The sequence below is a fragment of the Sapajus apella genome, unplaced genomic scaffold (genome assembly GCF_009761245.1).
Source record: "Sapajus apella isolate SASKATOON/1434 unplaced genomic scaffold, GSC_monkey_1.0 scaffold26, whole genome shotgun sequence".
NCBI classification, from domain to species: domain Eukaryota; kingdom Metazoa; phylum Chordata; class Mammalia; order Primates; family Cebidae; genus Sapajus; species Sapajus apella.
The window spans coordinates 1,219,616-1,242,811 of record NW_022436966.1 but is presented as its reverse complement, the minus strand read 5'-3'; the positions used below and the strand labels follow the sequence as shown (position 1 = coordinate 1,242,811).

The 23,196-nt window shown below is 36.7% G+C and overlaps 1 protein-coding gene and 1 long non-coding RNA gene across 6 annotated transcripts in view; one reads left to right on the top strand and one right to left on the bottom strand.

Moving 5' to 3' along the window:
* Positions 1 to 23,196, bottom strand: part of EXOC6B (exocyst complex component 6B) — a 661,151-nt gene that overhangs the window by 290,831 nt on the left and 347,124 nt on the right. For all 5 annotated transcript variants that reach the window (XM_032292191.1, XM_032292190.1, XM_032292192.1 and 2 more), the window contains 2 exons: positions 15,593 to 15,727; positions 3,137 to 3,316 (listed from right to left, as the gene is read on the bottom strand). In XM_032292191.1, the coding sequence (XP_032148082.1) occupies positions 3,137 to 3,316; positions 15,593 to 15,727 (315 nt within the window). The remainder of the gene's footprint in view (positions 1 to 3,136; positions 3,317 to 15,592; positions 15,728 to 23,196) is intronic.
* LOC116560672 lies at positions 9,873 to 19,402 on the top strand. Its single transcript, XR_004273070.1, has 3 exons — positions 9,873 to 9,885; positions 10,144 to 10,150; positions 19,280 to 19,402. It is a non-coding gene; the product is annotated as an uncharacterized LOC116560672 (long non-coding RNA).

Sequence of the window (23,196 nt, the reverse complement as noted above, 5' to 3'; positions counted from 1 at the left end):
AAATTTCAGAATTATTTCAATAAAATTCCTCCCTAAACAAATTTACTTGGTAGGCATCACAATTCAATTTGAAAAAACTTTCTACAAAATGAAATAGTCCCATACTAGAATACCAGATATATTTGTGCATAAGGAAGTTTCTTTTATGTTACTCTGTGATCCTATCACATTATTTCTACATTTAATTGCTAAGTAGCTGCATAGAGAAATTATATCTATGTCTCAATAATAAATAAGACATTTTTGACAATATATTTTCTATGTGGGTATTGCTAATATAACAAAAGTTTACTTGTTTTCTAAGTGAACCAGCTAACCTAAATTCTTATTGGTCTTGATGAATTTTTAGTATTTTCTATCTAGATAATAACCTATAAATAATAATATGCATGTGTTGTAGTTTGAAATGTTTGAGCCTCTCCAAAATTCATATTGAAATTTAATCCCCAATGCAACTTTTACATATTTTTTTAATTTTTGGGGGGAGGCCTTTTCAGAAGTGATTACATCCCTCATTAATTGGATTAGTGCCCTTACAGGATTGAGGGAATGAGTTTGTTCTTTTTGCCTTCTCTGCTATGTAAGGATGTGTCATTTATGAGGAAAAGGACTTCATCAGACACTGAATCTGCTGACATCTTGATGTTGGACTTTTCATTTATTTCTCCAGAACTGTGAGAAATAAATTTCTGTTGTTTAGAAATCTCTCAGCCTAAGGTATCTTATTATGGCAACAGGAATGAACAAAGACATGCATGGCTAATAATAATATAATTTATTCTTTTATTACATTTATTTGATAGAACTTCTAAAGCATTGATGAGAAGCATCTTCACCCAATTCCTGAAGTCAATGAAAATAAATGTTTTATTGTTCTACTGTTAAATCTATAGTGGCTACTAAATTTCAAAAAGATGTTCTTTATCATGTTATTGAAATATTATACTGCTTGGAATTTAGTAAACTTTGTTTTTAAATCAAGAATGTAGGCTGGATGTAATAAAATATCTTTCTAGAATACATCAAGATACTTTATCTCTTTCACTTAGTAACGTGATAAATTATATCAACAGATTTTTTTTAGATATCAAACCATCCTTTCATTTCTGGAATAAATCCTACACATGAGTAATAACTTACTTTCTTAAAACACTTGGAATTGACTTGTTAAAATTTTATCTTTTTTATTTTTATCCATAATTTTGAGATTAACTCATAGTTTTTTTGTGTGTGCTCTTTTTGTCTGGCTTTGGTATCAAGAGGAAGCTTGATAAAATGACATAATTTTTTGCAGGTAAATGCTCCCAGTAGGAAAAACCAGGAGAGGAAGTAGAACATGTAGAGAAAACATGTTAAAAGACATCAGGTGCTGTGAATCAATGAAAACAAAAGGGAATGAAACTGCAGAGAGGACAGAACCTTTTAAAGGTGAGCTGAGGATCTGCAGCTTTCCCTGTGGGCATTTGAGACACGTAGGCATGGGCAACATACTGAGAAGCTTAAAACCAGGCAGAGACTAACTACTAGAGGGTTAAAAAAAACAACAACATGAAATCTTTGCTGCTTCCAGTGGACTAGAGTGCCACAATTAGAGATTTGAGGACTAGTTTTTACCTTCAAGACATTTACTGAATTCTAAAGAATCTCTTAAAAGCAAGATTTCTCACAGTTTCACAGTGTTTCAGAGAAAAAGACTCACTAATAGAAGGATGCCTAAAAAGGAGGGGAACTATCTTAGTCCATTCAGAATAATGTAACAAAACCTCACAAACTGGTAGCTTATAAACAACAGAATTCTCACAGTTCTGGAGGCTTGGAAGTCCAACATCAAGGTATCAGCAGATTCAGCATCTGACAAAGGCCTATCTCCTAGCGCAAAAAAAAAAAAGAGTTGTCTTCCTGTATCCCTTTATCCTCACATGGCCAGAAGGAAGATGGCAGCTCTCTGAAGTCTCTTTTGTAAGTATACTAATCCCATTTGTAAGGCTCTACCTTCATAGTCTACCACCTCCCAAGGCATCTCCAAATGTAATCACACTGGTTATTAGATTCAACATATGACTTTTCTGGGTACACAAACATTCAGATCATAGGAGGAGCTGCAACCTCATGAGGGATGGTAAATTAACACTGACAACTGCCAACCACTTTTTTTCTTGTCAGCAATTGCTGATGCTGGGTACTGCTACATCTCCTTCCAAAGATATTTGCCAGATTCTAAAGCCAAGGAGTACAGGAAGCTAAATAGATAAGGTTTCTGTGAAAAGTAGGAATTTCTATAGTCCTCTCTGGTGCTAAAAAGACAATGACATATCAGGCAGTTTTAAAAAATTCTGCAGAACCATATCCTCCCAACAACGGCAAACAAAGTACATTATAATTGCAACCCAATATTAAACCAAATTAGTCCATGATGGTACTAAGGTGGTCAGCTTCAAACCACAACCCACCCATCTGTCCATTCTATATACTTAGTAAGGGAAAACATGAACCTTTTTTGGTGGAAGATAACACCACCTGGAATCTCCATATATTTTACACAATGTCTAACATAAACCAAAAAATATTAGAAAGAGAAAAAAAATCAAAGAAAGCCAAAAAAAATCAAAGAAAGCCAAAAGAAAAAAAAAAATCCACCAATATGTGTATGTATAATGTATATAAGAAGCAGTAAAGAATGATTTCAAAAGTCTACAATTAATATGCTTAAGAAAATAGAGAAAAGATAGACAAATCAGATAAAAAGATGGAACATTTCATCAAACAATTTCAGTTTATATAAAAATATTAAAGAATATTATAAAACTAAAATATGCATATCTGAAATTCTAACTTTCTTTTCTAATTCTACCAAGGCTTTTATAATGTCTTTGTACTAACTACCTTGAACATCACAGGAAGATAAGCAGACATAATATCAGGAACCATTTTTAGAATGAAAAAAACACAAAGATCAATGAAAAAATGATGGAAGTAGCCTCTAAATATGATTAAGAGTTAATACATATAGCATGAGCTTTTATATACTAAAGATCTTCCTGGGTAGTTACAGCAGAAACCAATATCTTTCATCAAACTAAATTATAAGGAAATTTTTTTATATATAAAGGACAAAGTAAGAGTAAATGTCACTTACAGGAAGGTGTGTAAATACAGCAAAGGTGCTACGAAGAAAGGCAATGAGGTCTACTAGGTAATCACTAGCTTTGTTGCCCAAATCTCCAGTCATCCAGTCATAGTCTGCCAGCTGTAGGAACTGGTCAATCTTCTGGTTTAAGTTGGTATATATTTCTTCTTCAGCTGCATGTCTAGCATCCTGTGAAAAAATATAAAATTTGAAAAATCACTCCAATTTTAATATGAACAGGGCAGACATTTCTATGAGCTTAGAGTCATCTCACACTTACATCCATTAAGTAACTAGGAATATAACTGGGGATACTGAGTCATATCACAATCGTCTTTATTTTTTTTTCTTTTTTAAAAGCATTGTGTAGTTTTTAAAAGTTTTTTTTGTTTGCATCCAAAGAGATGCTAAAATAAAAGCAGAGTACCCAGATCATACAAGTTTTAGATACCTATATAAGAGATTCATGAAGTATACTAGCATATTAAAGGTTTAAGAGATGTGGTGGGATTAATATTGTTACAAAAATATTTTCAGGACAAATGATCATACATTACTCCATGACACCAGTATTCCAATGCTAAAATTCCATCAAGATAGACTTGTACAGAGTAACTCATGGAGTACTTGCCACCACATTCAATATTCCCTTTCAGTCTGATCTTCCTTAATTTCTCTTAAATACTCTCTATTTAAAACTCTGTCTTCCTGTGGAATTCGTGAGATGTTTTTCTCCTGGCTTTCCTTTCACTTCTCTGGACACAAATCTTCTAACTTTCTTTGGGTGATTTAATTAATTCCTATAGCTTCCAGTATCTCTTCAGTACAGATCTACTCCAAAATCATTCTAATTTCAAGAACCATATAAGCTAGTGTTTCATGGACATCTCTGACCCAGACAAACTTTGAAATAAGTGGCCGGGCGCAGGGGCTCATGCCTTTAATCCCAGCACTTTGGGGGCAAAAGTGAGTGGATCACCTGGGGTCCGGACTTCAAGACCAGCCTGGCCAACATGGTGAAACCCCCTCTCTACTAAAAACACAAAAATTAGCCAGGGATGATGGTACATTCCTGTACTCTCAGCTACTCAGGAGGCTGAGGCAGAAGAATTGCTTCAACCCAGGAGGCAGAGGCTACAATGAACTGAGATCATACCACTGTACTCCAGCCTAGGCAACAGAGTAAGACTCAGTCTCAAAAAACAAAAGTAGGACCAGGTTGAAACTCCTCATGTTTATCACTCTTTACCTGTTCAATTTAGACCAAAGCAGAGATCTAATCAACATATTAAATTCCATTCTTTCCTCCACAGTCAGAAAATGAGTTCTGTAAACGCTCTCAAATTTCTCTGTAATTTGTACTGTTCTCTACATTTTCACGTTTTTTAAATCTGAATAATTTTGCAATATATTTACATACTATAATATAGTCAGTGACTATATTTACTTACATGAACAATGCTTTATAAAATTTGATTGATAAAAATTACACAAAATTATATATATTTGTTATGTACAACTTGATGTTTAGAAACATATATACACAGTGAAATGGCTAAACTGAGCTAAGGTTGGTGTAAAAGAAACTGCTTTTAATGGCAAAAAGTAAAATTACTTTTGCACCAACCTAATAATTAACATATGCATTACCCCACATACTTATTTTATGAGGTAGGAATACTTAAAAGTACTCTGCTAGCATTTTTCAAGAATATAATACATGGTTATTATCTATAATCATCATGTTATAGAATAGATCTCTTAAGCTAATTCTGTCTATCTAACTGAAAATTTTTATCTTTTGACCAAAAACACCCCAACCATATTCCTCAGCTCTGGTAACTACCATTCTATTCTCTGTTTCTATGAAGTCAACATTTTTAGACTCTACATATGAGATCACGCATATTCTTTCCGTATCTGCCTTATTTCACTTAATATAATGTCCCCATGATGTACCCATGTTGCTGCAAATGGCAGGATTTCCTTCTTTTGTAAGGCTGTATAGTATTCCATTCTGTATACATACTATATTTTCTTTATGCATTCACCAGTTGACAGACACTTAGGTCAAATCAATATCTTGGCTATTGTGGAAAATGTTGCAATGAACATGGGAGTGCAGATATCTCATTGACATACTGATTTCATTTCCTCTGGAAATATACCCAGTAGTGCGATTGCTGAAACATATAATACTTCTATTTTCAATTTTGCAGGGAACCTCCATACTGTTTTCCACAATGGCTATAAATAATTTACATTTCCAACACTGTATAAGTGGTCCCTTTTCTCCACATCCTCTCAAATTAATGAAATTATGTTGGTAAGTATTACCATTTGTCTTTTTGATAATAGTCATCCTAACAGGTGACAAGTGATATATCATTGTAGTTTTAGTTTGTATTTTTCTGATGAGTAACGATGTTGAATACTTTTTCATATACCTCTTGGTCACTTGCATGACTTCTCTTGAGAAATGTCTATTCAAATGCTTTGTCCATTTTCTCATTGGGTTGTTTTCTTGCTACTGAATTGTTTTAGCTCTTTATATATTCTGGAAATGCATCCCTTGTCTGCTGTATCATTTGGAAATACATTCTGCCATTCTTTTTTTTTTTTTTTTTGAGACAGAGTCTCATTCTGTCATCTAGGCTAGAGTGAAGTGGCACAATCTTGGCTCACTGCAACCTCTGCCTCCCAGGTTCATGTGATTCTCCTGCCTCAGCCTCCTGAGTAGCTGTGATTATAGGAGCATGCCACTATGCCTGGCTAACTTTTGTATTTGTAGTAGAGATTGGGTTTCTCCATGTTGGCCAGGCTGGTTTCAAACTCTTGACCTCAAGTGATTCCCCTACCTCTGCCTCCCAAAGTACTGGGATTACAGGCATGAGCCACCACACCCTGCCTATTCTGCCACTTTATAGGTTATCTTTCAATTGCTGATTGTTTCCTTTGCTGTGCAAAAGCTTTTCTGTTTGATATAAGTAATCTCATTTGTCTTTTTTAACATTTGTTGCTTGTGCTTTTGGGGTCATAGCTTAAAAAAAACCTCATTGCCCAGGCCAATGCTATGGAGCTTTTCGCCTATGTTATTTTGTAGTAGTTTTAGTTTCAGGTCTTATGTTTAAGTCTTTAATCCATTTTATGTTTTTATCTATGGTGTGAGGTGAGGAACAAATTTCATTCTTGTAAATGTGGACATACAGTTTTCCCAGCACTGCTTTTTTCAGAGACTATCCTTTCCCCTTTCGTGTGTTCTTGGCATCTTTGTCAAAAATTAATTGACTATACATGAGTAAAATTATATCAGAACTATTTTGTTCCACTGGTCTGTGTGTATGTTTTTATGCCAGAATCATGCTATTTCGATTATTATGACTTGCAGTAGATTTTGAAGTCAGGTAGACTGATGCCTCCAGTTTTGTTCTTTCTGCTCAAGATTGCTTCTGCTATTTGAAGTCTTTAGTGGTTCCATATGAATCTTACTATTATTTACTCCATTTCTGTGAAAAATGTCATTAGAATTCAGATAGGAATTGCATTGAATATGTAGATCACTTTGGATAATATGGAAATTCTAACAATATTAATTCTTCAATACACAAACTAGAATATATTTTTCTTTATGTCTTCAATTTTTTCTTTGACGTTTTATAGTTTTCAACAAGTCTTCTAAATATTTCAATAAGCACTTCTATACTTTCATCTTTACATTAATTATATAATAATCTTTAAAGTGTCCTTGAATTTCTGTTTTGCTTGAAGTCTTTTTCATTAAAAGTCTTTAGTTTTTAGTGTTTTAGGTTTAAAGAAAAGTTAAGCAGAAAGTACACTGCATCTGTATATACCACCACACTCCATGCTTTTACTCCTATTTAAAATTGGTGTGGTACAATTTTTACAATTAATGAAATGATGTTGGTATTTTATTATCAACTAAAGTCCATAGTTTACATTAGGGTGTAATCATTGTGATACACAGTTCTATGGGTATTTTTTTTTTTTTTTTTTTGAGACGGAGTTTCGCTCTTGTTACCCAGGCTGGAGTGCAATGGCGCGATCTCGGCTCACCGCAACCTCCGCCTCCCGGGTTCAGGCAATTCTCCTGCCTCAGCTTCCCGAGTAGCCGGGACTACAGGCAGGCGCCACCATTTCCAGCTAATTTTTTTTGTATTTTTTTAGTAGAGGCGGGGTTTCACCATGTTGCCCAGGATGGTCTCGATCTCTTGACCTCGTGATCCACCCGCCTCGGCCTCCCACAGTGCTGGGATTACAGGCTTGAGCCACCGCGCCCGGCCTCTATGGGTATTTAAAAATCCATAATGTCACTAATTCATCATTACAGTATCATTTAGATAGTTTCACTGCCCTAAAAATCTACTGAATTCCACCTATTCATCCATCCAGGATTTTCTCTACTGACTTTCTCTACTGGTTTTCATTTTCATTGATTTCTGCTCTCATTTTTATTATTGTTATTATTATTACATACTTTGCATTTAAATTGTTCTTTACCTAGTTTCCTATGGTGTAAGTATAGATTATTAAATTTGGATCTTTCTTCTTTTTAATATATGCTATTAATGGTACAAATTTGCCTCTGAGTAATGCTTTCACTGCCTCTCACAAATTATAATAAGTTGTATTTTAATTCTCATTTATTTTGAAATACTATTTCTCATGAGACTTTTTCTTTGACCACGTTTTATTTTTAAATATGTTGCTTAATCTCCAAATAATTTGCCATTTTCTATCTTTCTGTTACTCATTTCTAGTTTAATTTCATATCGTCTGAAAGCAATGTTAATATTATTTCTACTTCAAGGATGTTCTATTGTCTAGAACGTGGTGTGTCTTGGTAAATATTTTGCATAAGTTGTTGTTGGACAAAACATTCAATAAATGTCCATTAGATTCACTTGATTGATGGTGTCACTCATTTCAACCATATATACTGATTTTTCTGCCTCCTGAATTTGTCAGTTACAGTAAAAGTACTCAAGAAATTTTAATGAGAATAGGTGTTAACATATAAAATAACTTTTTAGTATCTTTCAAAATATTCATATTTTTCCTCCTTTTATCTTCTAATCATTCATGCATTCCTAACCTTACTTCAATCCCTCATTTATTTGTATGTACTTTTAGATTTTGCTCTGGATTGTTTGGTTATTCATGTTCTTTTTTGGTTCCCTATGAATTTTATGATTGTGTTTTCTATTTCTGTGAAAGAGGACACTGATACTTTGATAGGGAATGTACTGAATCTATAGATTGCTTGTGAAAGTATGGTCATTTTCATGATATTAATTCTTCTGATCTATGAGTATGGTATTTCCATTTATTTGTTTCCTCATCCATTTCTTTCATCAGTTTTGTAGTTTTAATTGTAGACATTTTTCACCTCCTTGGTTAAACTTACTCCTGGGTATTTCGATGTTTTGAAGCTATTGTAAATGAAAACTGCCTTCCTGATTTCTTTTCTACTGTTTCATTATTGGAGAATAAAAAGGCTACTGATTTTTCTGTGTTGATTTTATATTATGCAAATTTACTGAATTTGTTTATCAGCTCTAAGAGTTTTTTGATGAAGCCTTCTGGTTTTTCTAAATGAAAGATCATATCATCAGCAAAGAAGGATAATTTGACTTCCTGTTTTCCAATTTGGATGCCATTTATTTCTTTCTCTTCTCTGACTGTCCTAGCTCAGACTTCCAATACTATGTTGAATAGGAGTTGTGAGAATGAGCATAATTGTCTTGGGGAATGGTTCCAGCTTTTATCCCTTCTTAAAAAAAGGCAGTCAGCCTCTCCCCATTCAAGATACTGTTAGCTATGGGTCTTCTATATATGGACTTTATTATTGTGAGGTATGTTTCTTCTATACTTGGCTTTTGGGAGTTTTAATTGTGAAGGGATGTTAAATTTTATCAAATGTTTTTCTGCATCTATTAAGATAATCATATTGTTTTTTGCCCTTCATTCTGTTGATGTGAAGCTCCACATTTACTTATTTGGATATATTAAACCATCCTTGCACCCTTGGTCTAAATCCCACTTGATCATGGTATATTATCTTTTAATTGAATTCAGTTCGCTATTATCTTGCTGACAATTTTTGCATCTATTTTCATCAGGGATATTGGTTTGTAGTTTTCTTTTGTTGTTGTTCCTTGTCTGGTTTTGGTATCAGGGTAATGTTGACCTTACAGAATAAGTTAGGGAAAAGTCTCTCTCCTAACTTTTTTTTTAAAGATAAACACAATTTTTAATGTTTTAGCCAACATATGATATTAGCTAATACCTCGTGGTACAACATCCATTTAGGACAAGGTAAATCATTGACAATCATGGATATAAACCTAAGTTTCCACTTGATAAAATAGTTTTAATTTTTGGGGGGCTTACTTCCTACTAGATATCACTATATAGTTGCTGTTTTGTAGACGGTGATGCAGTTGATAAAAACTACATTAAAAAAAAGAACTGTCACCTCAGTAATTTTCCTGCTATTGCCCTGTGTTTACGTTCTTTTATTCCATAGTTTCTTTGATGGAATTTTTTTAAATACTTTAAGTTCTGGGGTACATGTGCAGAGCGTGCTGGTTTGTTACATAGGTATACATGTGCCATGATGGTTGGCTGCATCTATCACCCTGTCATCTACATTAGGTATTTCTCCTAATGCTATCCCTCCTCTAGCCCCCCACCCCCCGACAGGCCCTGGTGTGTGACGTTCCCTTCCCTGTGTCCATGTGTTCAAATCATTCACCTCCCACTTATGAGTGAAAACATGCAGTGTTTGGTTTTCTGTTCTTGCGTTAGTTTACTGAGAATGATAGTTTCTTTTGCTGTGTAGAAGCTCAGTCCCAACTGATGCACATTAATGTTGGTGTTAGTTGTGTTTAGCCAAGTGGGCTAGTCTCCAGACCCATAGGTGGTGCATACAGGTAGGTGCCAGCTGTGGTAATAGCATTCAGGTGGGTAGGCCCAACCTCAGGCACCTGGGGGAGTGTTAAGGTGCCAACTGTGGTGGACTGGGCTAGGTGATCCCCTTGCTCCCTGATTGTGTGCTCTGGCATAAGGGTTCGGGGTGGCAGGGTAAAGCTGAGCTAAGCTTGTCCTCAAGCCTCTTGATAAGTGCAGGCACGGTTGCGGTAGTTAGGGGTGAGGCCATCCCTAGAAGAGTGAAATTCTCTAGTGATAGGTGGCAGCAGCTGTGCTGCTTCCCTGCCACTGGGGAGGGCAGTGCCACCTTCAGTATTGGGCAGCCTAGGTCAGCAGGTGGAAAACATACACATCGTTTTCACCACAGCCCAAGTGGCACTCTTTCCTCAGCCCCTCTGCAGTAGCTGACACCTTACTCATGCCTCAGTTGCAATGGCAGCAGCCTGCATTGTGATAGCATCTCAGCCCCTGGTGTGAGTGGCCCCTCGTCACTGGCGCCTAAGCTGGGAGGCAGCAAGCGTGCTTCTCCTGCACCTCAGCCCCAGTGCCAGTGGTCTACAGAATAATGTGCTGTTGGAAGCAGGGTTCTAAAATTGCTCCTTGATATAGTTGCTTAGGTCTCATGGAACATGTGTGACTCAGTGTGAGCTCTTTCCCTGGACCAGTGTCATCACACAATCTCCCAGCATCTTCCTATGTGAGTTTCAGGGTAAGTGAGGCTCAAGAGACTCTCCTGTGACCAGGATTTCAGGAGTCCATAGTGGAAACAGACGCCACTGACAGTTTCTCACTAACCTTTTCCTCATATTAAGGAGCCTCCCTCAGCTCCCAGCTGATCCTACTGAGCAGACTACTCGCTTCCTTCCCCTTCCTTTTTAGGCATTTACTGTCACTTTTCTGTTGAATTCCAGCGTTCTCTCTCAGATGATCTATTTGAAGTGTGATCATCTACTCATTATCTTGGTTCTTCCTAGTGGAGGAGGCGAGTATGAAATACCTCTAGTTAGCTATCTTTAAGCTTTCCTCTTCCATATCTTTTCCTTATCATGTCATATCTATTTCCCTACAGACCCTCAAATTTATTAGCACAGTTACATAAAGACTTTTAGGAAATCAATTTCCTCTCATCCTAAACTGTAATTGTGATTGATGTTGTTATTTCTTCCTTCTTTCCTCTCCTTTACTTTCTTACTTTCATCTTTTCTTTTCTTCTTTTTTTAGTTCTTTCCTTCCTTTCAATGAGGCACATTAGAATGTTTATTTTTTAAAATGCAACACTGTTTCATTTGAAATCTTTCAAATAATTTAGACTAAAGTCCAAATTATCTATTAATATAAAAAAAGTGCTTCTCAGGTTGGCATTTATCTATTTCTGTATCTCACTGCCATCCTAATTCTATGCTGAATACTGGCTTTATTTTACCATTTCATCTTTGCACATGAAGTTAAAATATCCCTCACTCCCTCTATATCCATTCTCTGCCTGGAAATATCCTGCTGGTTCCAAGATCTATTCCAACTTATACATGTCTGGGAAGTCTTCTTTGGAGGTTCTGAAGCTGGGACCTCATTCTCTTTGGAATTCTCCTCTTTTGAACCTGTCCATGTTGAAGTCCCCTGGATCTCAATCCTCATACCTTTCCTCTATCTACACTCAAATCCTAGAAGAAAGTCGCACCAAATATCATCTTTACACTGTTGAACTCTAAATTTTTATCTTCAGCTATGATATTGTCCTGCCAATTTAATACCTCTATATAGCTATCTATTAAATATCTCAAGCTTAATGTATCAAAAATGGAAGTCTAAATTTTATTTCTGCTCTCCCAATGTATTGTTCTCTAAGTTTTCCTCATATCAGTAAACAGTATTCATCCAGTTTGCTCAGTTCAAAAGTTTTGAAACTATCCTTGACTCCTCTCTTTTTCTTAATACACACATGCAATCTAGTAGTAAGACCTGACATCTATACCTTCAAAAGTATTTCTTACCACTTCTACCTCTACCACTAGTCCAAGTGACCATTATCTCTTGCCTGGAATACTGCAACTACCTCCTAATTAGACTTCTTTCTTTTCCTTTTATTAAATTACAGTATATTTATTTCTAAATAAAAATCAGTATCACATTAAATGATAATTCAAATCATTACCCCCCACAACTTAATCTTCTAATGACTTTGCATCTCATTTCAGAATACAATGTACAGTATCGAAATCATCTAACTCCTGAATACTTGATCTCTTATCATCTGTACCACTAGTGATAGATACACCAATGCAAGATTGACCCCCTTGCTATTTCTTGAACACACCCATATCTACCACTGTGTTGTTCCCTTTCACAGGAATGCATATCCATCAGAAATCCAAATGATTTAATTTCTTACTTCCTTCAGGTCATTTATTATTTTTCCTAGTTCTTATCACTATTTACCATTATATTAGATTTCTGTTTGTTTATCATCTACTAATTCATTAAAATATATCTGTAAAGTCAGGAGACTAATTTTTTTTGTTCATGCCTGAAACTTTCGCTAATTTGTAGTAGATACTGTAGTAAAACTTGTTAAATAAATGAGGGGTTGAATAAATCTAATGTATTATTCCAGTATAGTATCTGTCTTACCCGTAGATCATAAACTTTAAGTCGAGGGACAAAGTGCTTATTCTGTCTCTCCCCAAGAATCTACCAGATGGTCACACAGTAGTACGAAAGCAATATTTATAATGGAGTAAATTAATAAACACTTTCATTCTCTTTTGTAAGAGAGTGAGGCAAATCTCATGAATAAGAAAAGCTAAGGATGACAGCTTGATTATGTCACACACGGCAGAAATAAGAGGGAACTCTGCAAGAAAATACCTTAAAGACCTTCAGACTCTTTCAACCCCTTTTCCAGCATAAAGGTTTCCATCTGCAAGGGAAAGTTTTCTGGAAACAGTAGCTTAGGAAAATACACAACATGTAGCTGTTATAATTGCCATGTTTATATTAAGTTCTGGGTTAGCTAGTCTGAAACAGCCCTGGTAAAAATAAATTTTCAGTGTGTTTTATGCAATCAGTCTTTCCAATAAGCACTGTCAACATGACCTTTAGTGGTCTCCAGAACTTCTCCTTGACTAAGTATTTAACTGGCTGTTCAGCCCTATGGCTTCCTGGCTGCCTTTAATTTTCCTTCGGCATTTTTTCATGCTAGAGCAACAACAAAATACACAAGCCATCCTTTGAGAGAATTTCTGAATGTAATTTGAAAAACCATTGACATAAAAAAAACTGAGACGGGTTGAGAGAAAGAGTATCAGCAGATACCACATATTCTTCATTTGAAAGATAAGTATAAAGAAACCTCACATTCCAGTTCCCTAACTCCCTATTATCTACTTAACACTGAACTATTAATTTTTACATTTTCTTTCCTAGAGAAAATTTGGCTTTCACAGAGGAGCAAATATAAAAATATTTTTTGATAAATTTATTGCCCAAACTCCATAATAATGCTAGTATTTAAGAGTAATTATAATTCCCATGAAACTGCCTAAGGTCATTCTGAAGCTCTTAAAGCTCTTGTATTTCATACTCATTCTCAGGGCTTTTTTATTAAATAATTCTTTTCCTCACTAAAAGCACAACCATATTAATATCACTAGACATCCTTGAAAACTTTGGAAGTCACGATATGAACATAACATGATGTGTAATGAATTTTTTTTGTTGTACTTTAGGTTCTGGGGTACATGTGCAGATCATGCAGGATTGTTGCATAGGTACACACCTGGCAATGTGGTTTGCTGCCTCCATCCCCTCGTCAGCTGTATCTGGCATTTCTCCCCATATTATCCCTCCCTGACCTCCCCACCCCTCCACTAAACCTCCCCTGGCCCCCCTCAACAGACCCCAGTGTGTGATGCTACCCTCCCTGTGTCCACGTGTTCTCATTGTTCAATACCCGCCTCTGAATGAGAACATGCAGTGTTTGATTTTCTCTTCTTGTGTCAGTTTGCTGAGTTATGGTTTCCAGATTCATCCATGTCCCTACAAAGGACACAAACTCATCATTTTTTATGGCTGCATAGTATTCCATGGTGTATATGTGCCACATTTTCCTTGTCCAATCTATCATCAATGGGCATTTGGGTTGGTTCCAGGTCTTTGCTATTGTAATTTTCTTACTATTTTTAAAAAAATAATTTATAGCCACTTGATGAATGTGTAACTTAATCAAGCAGCTGACCTAATCACATAGATTCATAAATATTTTGATTCAACACTGCATTTTTTCAAACAATAGAAAAATAGTAAGTCATACCAACAATTTTTATCTGCCACAAAGTGTAATAGCAGTATAAATCAAATTTGATTTCTTCTCGTGTGCCTACTGTCAAAATAATGTACCAAAAATAGAGAAATGGGATAAGCTGATGGAATAAAGCAGACAACAGGTAACATAAATCATAGTTTCAACTCTACAACTGTACATTTAATTAATATCAATTTCTAGATTTCCAAAGGGTAACAGAGAATATGTTTTAAAACTAAAACAATCAAATAACAACAATATAAACAAAAATTCAAACCATGTAAGTAGCCTATACGTTAGATCTACATTTTTAATGTTTGAGATGTTGTCCTATTACTTTTACTGCTTAATACCTATTTAAAGCTCACATAATATGAAAGAGTTTATTAAAGCTGCTCTGAGCTAGAGCATTTACCCTCCAGAAACTCATCTACCATCAATACTTCTTTTGTTCTACATGATTGTCATTTCTTCCCATTTGATCAAGCTCTGGATCAAAACTAGTGCTATGGATATGTGAAATTATAAAATTACTAACTAGAAAAGCAGGGAAAGAAATTCCTCATTAAAAAGATTAAAAAATTGGTCACAGGGGCATGTGTGGTGGCTCATGCCTGTAATCCCAGCACTTTGCAAAGCCAAGGTAGGTGGATTCCTTGAACCCAGGAATTCAAGACCAGCCTAGGCAACATGGTGAAACCCCGTCTTTACTAAAAATACTAAAAATTAGCCAGGCATGGTGATACACGCCGGTAATCCCAACTACTTGGGAGGATGAAGCATGAGAATTGCTTGAACCCAGGAGGCAGACGTTGTGGTGAGCCAAGATTGCACCACTGTACTTCATCCTGGGTAACAGAGCAAGATTGGTTTTAAAAATAAAATTTGGTCACAGGATACAGTGAGCGGGGAACAGCTTAGTAGAAAATCTGACTGTGATGGGGCTCAACTTAGGAAATGGTGATTTACATGTACAAAATATAAGGAAGGGTTTAGAGACACAGTTGTAGTTGTTTTGTTTTGTTTGAACAGCCAAAAACTAGCAATGGTATTTATTTTTTCAAAGAGAATAGAGAAGGGAAACCAAACATATCATAAACACTTATTTTCAAAAGCATGTTATAAACCATCTTGCAGAAACAAGGTCATGTTAAGTAGAATATCCCAGACCACATACACCAGAAGCAGTTCCACAGAACAGTAGGGCCTCTCACCTTAAAAGTTGTGGTGCCATAGAGCTTGGTAGTGTGAACTGTCTCTGGAAGCACATTAGTGATGTTGGTGATAAACTCTTCTAAGTACTTACAGGATTTCTCCAAATGTGTTGTGTTGATAATAATCTGGACAAGCTAGAAAACAACAAGCACATGTAAAAGTCATTTGACTATTCACCCCAGAATGAATGGCTCAATATTAATCCGCTGGTACAAGACAAATGAAATGCATGATGGCAAAGGTGATCCATATTCTGGCAAAGCACATGTTAAAGCATGGGCATTCATTTTACCTCTTCTAGGAAGCCTTTGATATGGTCAGGTTTTGTGTCCCCACCTAAATCTCATCTTTAATTGTAATCTCCATAATCCCCATAATCCCATGCATGTATCAAGGGACAGACCAGGTGGAGGTAACTGAATCACGGGGGCAGTTTCCCCCAAGCTGTTCTCATGATAGTGAGTGAGTTCTCATGAGATCTGGTGGTTTTATAAGGGGCTCCTCCCACTTTGCTCAGCACTTCCTCTTGCCACCTTGTGAAGAGGGTCCTTGCTTCCCCTTTGCCTTATGCCATGATTGTAAGTTTCCTGAGGCCTCCCAAGTCATGTTGAACTGCAAGTCAATTAAACCTCTTTCCTTATAAATTACCCAGTCTCTGGCAGTTCTTTATAGCAGTATGAAAACTGACTAATACAGAGAGATCCAAGATGGCCCATTAGGAGCAGCTCAGGATTGCAGCTCCCAGTGAAAGTGCAGAGGGTGAGTGGATGCCACATTTCCAGACGGATTTTTGTTGCCCATGGACCAGGAGATACCCAGGCGGAGAAGCCCACGGGTCGCAAGCGCAACTCTTTTGGCCTGCGCAGCTGTTTTGCCGGCGCCGTGGCCAGTGGTTATCAGCACAAAATACACAGGACTGGGTGCACCTTTGGCTGGTGATTGGAGCTCCAGGAAGGCAGAGTTGCCCATTCTGCTGATTAAAAAGGGGACTGAAACAGGAAGCCAGACTGGGAGATTCCCGGGCAAAAAAGTGCCATGAATCTCAGTGCAGCTGTGTCAGCCAATGCAGTGGGTTGCCGCATGGGAAATCACACAGATCCTGGCACCTTTTCAACAGGTGACTGGAACACCTGGGAAAGAGTCGACTGTTCAACTAAAAAAAAAAGCCTCTGAGACAGGGAGCCAGGTGAATGAGGCTCCACTGGTCCCACCCCCACAAAAAAATAGCAATTGAAAACGCTGTGGGTTGAGAGTTTCACAGCAAGCACAGCTGAACCCGGGAAGGTTCAACTATGTGGGGGAGGGGTGTCCACCATTACTGAGGCACTCCACCACTACAGAGGTAGGCTGCCACCTTGCTGGGCAGCCCAGCCCTTAAAAAAAAAAAAAAAGAAAAAGGCAGCAACACAACGGAAACTCATAAATAAAGCCCTAACTCCCCGGTACTGAGCACCTGGGGAAAAAAAAAAAGGGTTTATGAGTTCTGCTACAGCAGACTTAAACGTACCTGCCCAGCAGCTCTAAATGAACAACAGAGCTCACAGCTCAGCACCTGAGCACCTATAAAGGACAGACTGTCTCCTCAAGGAGCTCCCTGGCCCCCATAAACCCAAAGAATCACCTCATAAAGCAGAGCTCAAACTGACATTTGGCGGGTATCCTTCTGGGACAAAGACAGCAGAAGAAGAAACCGGTAGCAACCCTTACAGTTCTGCAGCCGCTGCAGGTGACCCCCAGGCAAGCAGGGCCTGGAGTGGACCTCAGCAGTCCTACAGCAGACAGGCCAGACTGTTAGAAGGAAAACTAAGAAACAGAAATAACTTTATCGTCAACAAACTGGACATCAACTCAGAGACCCAATCTGAAAGTCAGCAACTACAAATATGACAGGTGGATAAATCCACAAAGATGGGAAGAAACCAGAGCAAAAAGGCTGATAACACCCGAAACCAGAATGCCTCTCCTCCCACAAGGGATCAGAACTCCTCACCAGCAAGGGAACAAGGCCTGATGGAGAATGAGTGTGATGAACTGACAGAATCAGGCTTCAGAAGGTGGATAATAAGAAACTTCTGTGAGCTAAAAGAACACGTTATAACCCAACGCAAAGAAACTAAGAACCTTGAAAAAAGATTTGATGAAATACTAACAAGAATAGACAATTTAGAGAGGAATATAAGTGAACCGATGGAGCTGAAAAACGCAACACGAGAACTTCACGAAGTATGCACACGTTTTAACAGTTGAATTCATGAAGCAGAAGAAAGGATATCGAAGGTCGAAGATAATGAAACAAAACAAGAAGGCAAGATTAGAGAAAGAAGGGTAAAAAGGAATGAACAAAGTCTCCAAGAAATATGGGACTATGTGAAAAGACCTAATCTACGTTTGATAGGTGTACCTGAATGTGACGAAGAAAATGAATCCAAGCTGGAAAATACTCTTCAGGACATTATCCAGGAGAACTTTCCCAACCTAGCAAGGCAGGCCAATATTCAAGTCCAGGTAATACAGAGAATACCACAAAGATATTCCTCAACAAGAGCAACCCCAAGGCACATAATTGTCAGATTCACCAGGGTTGAAATGAAGGAGAAAATGCTAGGGGCAGCCAGAGAGAAAGGTCAGGTTACCCACAAAGGGAAGCCCATCAGACTCACAGCAGATCTCTCCACAGAAACCCTATAGGCCAGAAGAGAATGGGTGCCAATATTCAACATCCTTAAAGAAAACAACTTTCAATCCGGAATTTCATATCCAGCCAAACTAAGTTTCATAAGTGAAGGAAAAATAAAATTCTTTGTGAACAAGTAAGTACTCAGAGATTTCATCACCGCTAGGCCTGCTTTATAAGAGCTCCTGAAAGAAGCACTACCCATATAAAGGAACAACCAGTATCAGCCACTCCAAAAACATATCAAATAGTAAAGAGCATCAACACAATCAAGAATCTGCATCAACTAACCGGCAAAACAGCCAGCTAGCATTAAACAGCAATATCAAATTCACACATATTAATATTAACCCTAAATGTAAGTGGAGTAAATGCCCCAATCAAAAGACACAGACTGGCAAATTGGATAAAAAGCCAAAACCCATCGATGTGCTGTATCCAGGAAACCCAATCTCACATGCAAGGATACACAAAGGCTCAAAATAAAGGGATGGAAGAACATTTACTAATCAAATGGAGAGCAAAAAAAAAAGCAGGAGTTGTAATTTTTGTCTCTGATAAAATAGACTTTAAAGCAAAAAGGATCAAAAGAGACAAAGAAGGACATTATATAATGGTAAAAGGATCAATGCAACAAGAAGAGCTAACGATCCTAAATATACACGTGCCCAATACAGGAGCACCCAGATACATAAGGCAAGTTCTTAATGACCTACAAAGAGACTTAGACTCCCATACAATAATAGTGGGGGACTTTAACACCCCATTGTCAATATTAGACAGATCAATGAGACAGAAAATTAACAAGGATATCTAGGACTTGACTCAGACCTGGAACAAGCAAACCTAATAGGCATTTATAGAACTCTCCACCCCAAATCCACAGAAAATACATTCTTCTCAGCACCACATCACACCTACTCTATAAGTGACCACATAATTGGGAGTAAATCACTCCTCAGCAAATGCATAGCATTTCACAGGTTTAAGTGAAATATTGGTTGAGGTCAAGCACAATTATTGGCCTAAAAGAGGTTTTTAATACCCATTTTTAGGCTGCACTCCAGCTTAGGCAATGCAGCAAGACTCCCGATCTCTCTTCCTCTTTCTTTTCCTCTCTCTCTTTCTCTCTTTCTTTCTTTCCTTCCTTCCTCAAAAAAAAAAATGGACTAATTCAGCATTCCAAAATATTTTATATTCACCCCTATTATGGGAACACTTACCACTCTATTTTAAAGGTATGTTTTCTTCTGTTTAAAAAAGATTAGGCTAAGGACAAAAATTGCTACTGTTTAGCATGGTGCCTGCCAGTTAAAACATTGCCAAATGAACTAAATAAATAGTCACTAAATGAACAGGAATAATTAAAATGGCAACAAGATGTTTCAAAATTATGCATGATGAACAGAAAGATGTTAGGAGAGATTACAATATGTTAATATACTCCATCAGTTTGTGGAAGAAAAAACATGGGCATCAAAATGAAAGTAACCACGAAATTAACCACTTACTTTATTATTATTACTTATTTGATCACGGGAAAGTTTCTTAACTTTTATAACCTTATCTCCTTATCTGTAAAATGTCAACAATAATGTCTACTTTACAGAGTTATTGTGAGGATTAAATACTCTGTTGTTAACGCTATTTATCTTTTCTTACATAGAACAGATTGTTAAAAAAAAAAAAAAGGTTGTCTTTACAAATTACTTGAAGAGAAAATGAAAAAGAAAAACTAGTATTGACTGTATAGAATTAAGGATTCTGAAGAACTTCATGATTCATTTTCCTACATTGTTTTCCCATAAACTTGGAAAAGTAGTTAAATGGACATAATTATAACTTCCATTTTATTATAACAGAAATGAAAATCAAGTGATTTTCTTTAGATCACATTGCCTAAATGGAACTAATACTATGTCCCATACCTTCCAATTATGTACTCATCTAAATGACTTCTGCCAGTGCCTTTTAGCATAAGCATAATATGGTAGCCCTGACGTGCTGCATGATTGTGTACATTAGACTAAAATATAAGATTCTGGGTCTGCAATCAACTAGACCGCTCCATGTTCTGATTCTACTCTAGTAAAAAGAAGAGGGAAAAAAAGTGGTATCTATTACTTATCGCTTAACTATTAAACTATTAAAACTATTCACATTCCCTAGAGTCTAAAGGAAATACAAACAGGAAATAGAATGGAACTCTTTTTTTTGTCTCTCTTTACTAAATCTTTACTTGGCATTTTTACAAGAATATGTCTGATGGTGAGTTTGTGGCAGGTAGAGGGAGTTTTGCTGTTTAAGGCAATGAATTAATCTAGGTCTTTTGGTCTAGTGAGAAAGTGAGCCAGAGGGATGTGGGGTGGCAAATGACACAAAGCAGAAACTGGAACTAATGATGAAGTTTATAATACATGACATTTCAAAACAATTTTTAAAAGTTGGAATTTTATTTTAGTAAGAATTATGTTATGCTCTGGAATATTAAACAAAAATACAGATAGGACTGTAATCAGAAAATACATTCTTACTTCTTCCACATCATCCAGCACAGGATGAAAGAACATACTTCATTCTGAAAAAGTACATGTCCACTCATAATGACAATGTTCTAGTATTGGTTTCAACTAAGAAAAAGAATACCCTTCTACTCCACTAAGGATCATGCTGACAATCTTAGGAAAATAACTATGTTGAAACACAATAACAAAGGGCAAAAACACAGAGATACAATTCCAACAAATTCTCTTAGATGAAAAGTTAGGGCCACACTGGGTCTAGATCTCTGTATTTTCCTTCACAACTTGTCAGACAAGTTCATATACATCAGCTCCCTTTTCCATTCATTCCACAGTTTGAATTCAAGATTTTCAGTTTTGAACACAAGACTACTATATCCTATAAAACTACCAAAAACATAACCTTTTAACTTTGGAGTGCTCTAGAAAAAGATAACCATCAAAATAAGCAATTCATCACTCTCTTGCTCTCATCATTTTCTCCTTCAAAGGAGAACTAAAATCATTTAAAAACATTTAAATTGTCTGAATTAAATCATTCTTCTTCCTGAGTGGGAAGGTGGCTACTGGCAATGTTGTCTTGATGTGGAAGTCAGAAAATTAAGAGAGTTAATTTGGAGAACTGAAAAATTTCTATTTTAAAATCAGTATTACCTATGGAAACACATTCTGTCTATCAAAAGAAATCCTAATAATAAGGAGGAATCATGTCATGTTATTGAAATAAAAAACAGTGGCAGTCAAAGAGAAAATTGTCCTGTTTTACAGGATATTGGCAGTTACATTTAAAAAAGGGAGGTGGCTTCACTGGGTACAGTAGTAATTTCCTATGATTTTTAAAGATCTGTCAACACAAAAGATCACCATGAATTACATCAATTGGTTGTCAGTCATTTTTTGAAATGTTTCATTGCTGAGCATAGAATAGACTATTAAGACACTGTAGGATTACAGCAGATACCATGTCATTTTCAGAGAGAATATTTGTCTGTTAATAGCTCTAAGTGATAACTACTCCTGAATGACAGCTACCAAAATCCTTCCAAGGGCATTTACTAATGTAAAACCAGAAGCTTTGGGCATAATTTCAAATCGAAAGATAAAATAAAGCAATTTCAGATAAATTTCATCAGAGTTTGAGTGCCCTTGATGATATTTTTACCAACCACTTCCCAGTATCTTACAATCTATAACACTGCAGTAATCCAAACTGTCCTAAACATTATTTCAATGACACAAATCTAACAACAGATCAAATATTGATTATCTCTTACATAAAGTTCTATGAGAATTGTCAAAAAAAGAACATTATAAATCAAACAACCATCTCTCACAACTAAATGACACAAGTCACTTAAATGAAAAACCATTAAGAATCAGAAAATTTTTCTGTCTCTCCTTCCTTGTGTCAGAGAAAATCCAATGAGAAAGGCACAAAGCACACTGTGGAGGTCATTTCTTTTCTTTTTTTAATTTTATGTTAAGTTCTGGGATACATGTGCAGAACGTGCAGGTTTATTACATAGGTATGTGGGCCATAGTGGTTTGCTGCACCTACTGACCCATCTTCTAAGTTCCCTCCCCTCGCCCCCATCCCCTAACCCCCAACAGGGCCCAAGAAGCCCTGGTGTGTGTTGTTCCCCTCCCTGTGTCCATATGTTCTCATTGTTTAACTCCCACTTATGGAGTGTGAACATGCAGTGTTTGGTTTTCTGTTCCTGTGTTACTTTGCTGAGGATGATAGCTTCCAGTTTCATCCATGTCTCTGCAAAGGACATAATCTCACCCCTTTTTACGGCTGCATAGTATTCCATGGTGTATATGTACTACATTTTCTTTAGTCTATCATTGAAGTACATTTGGGTTGGTTCCATGACTTTGCAATTGTAAACAGTGCTGCAATAAACATATGTGTGCATGTGTCTTTAGAGTATAATGATGTATATTCCTTTGGGTTTGTACCCAGTAATGGGTTGCTGGGTCAAATGGTATTTCTGGTTCTAGATCCTTAAGGAATAGACATACTATCTTCCACAATGGTTTAACTAATATACATTCCCAGCAACAGTGTAAAAGCATTCCTATTTCTCGTGGAGGTTATTTCTCCTCCAAGCCTGCTCAAAAACACCCCAATGGAACCTGAACCATGATGACATTCTTTTTTTTTGTTTGTTTGTTTTGTTTTGTTTTGTTTTTTGAGACGGAGTTTCGCTCTTGTTACCCAGGCTGGAGTGCAATGGCGCGATCTCGGCTCACCGCAACCTCCGCCTCCTGGGTTCAGGCAATTCTCCTGCCTCAGCCTCCTGAGTAGCTGGGATTACAGGCACGCGCCACCATGCCCAGCTAATTTTTTGTAGTTTTAGTAGAGACGGGGTTTCACCGTGTGCCAGGATGGTCTCAATCTCTT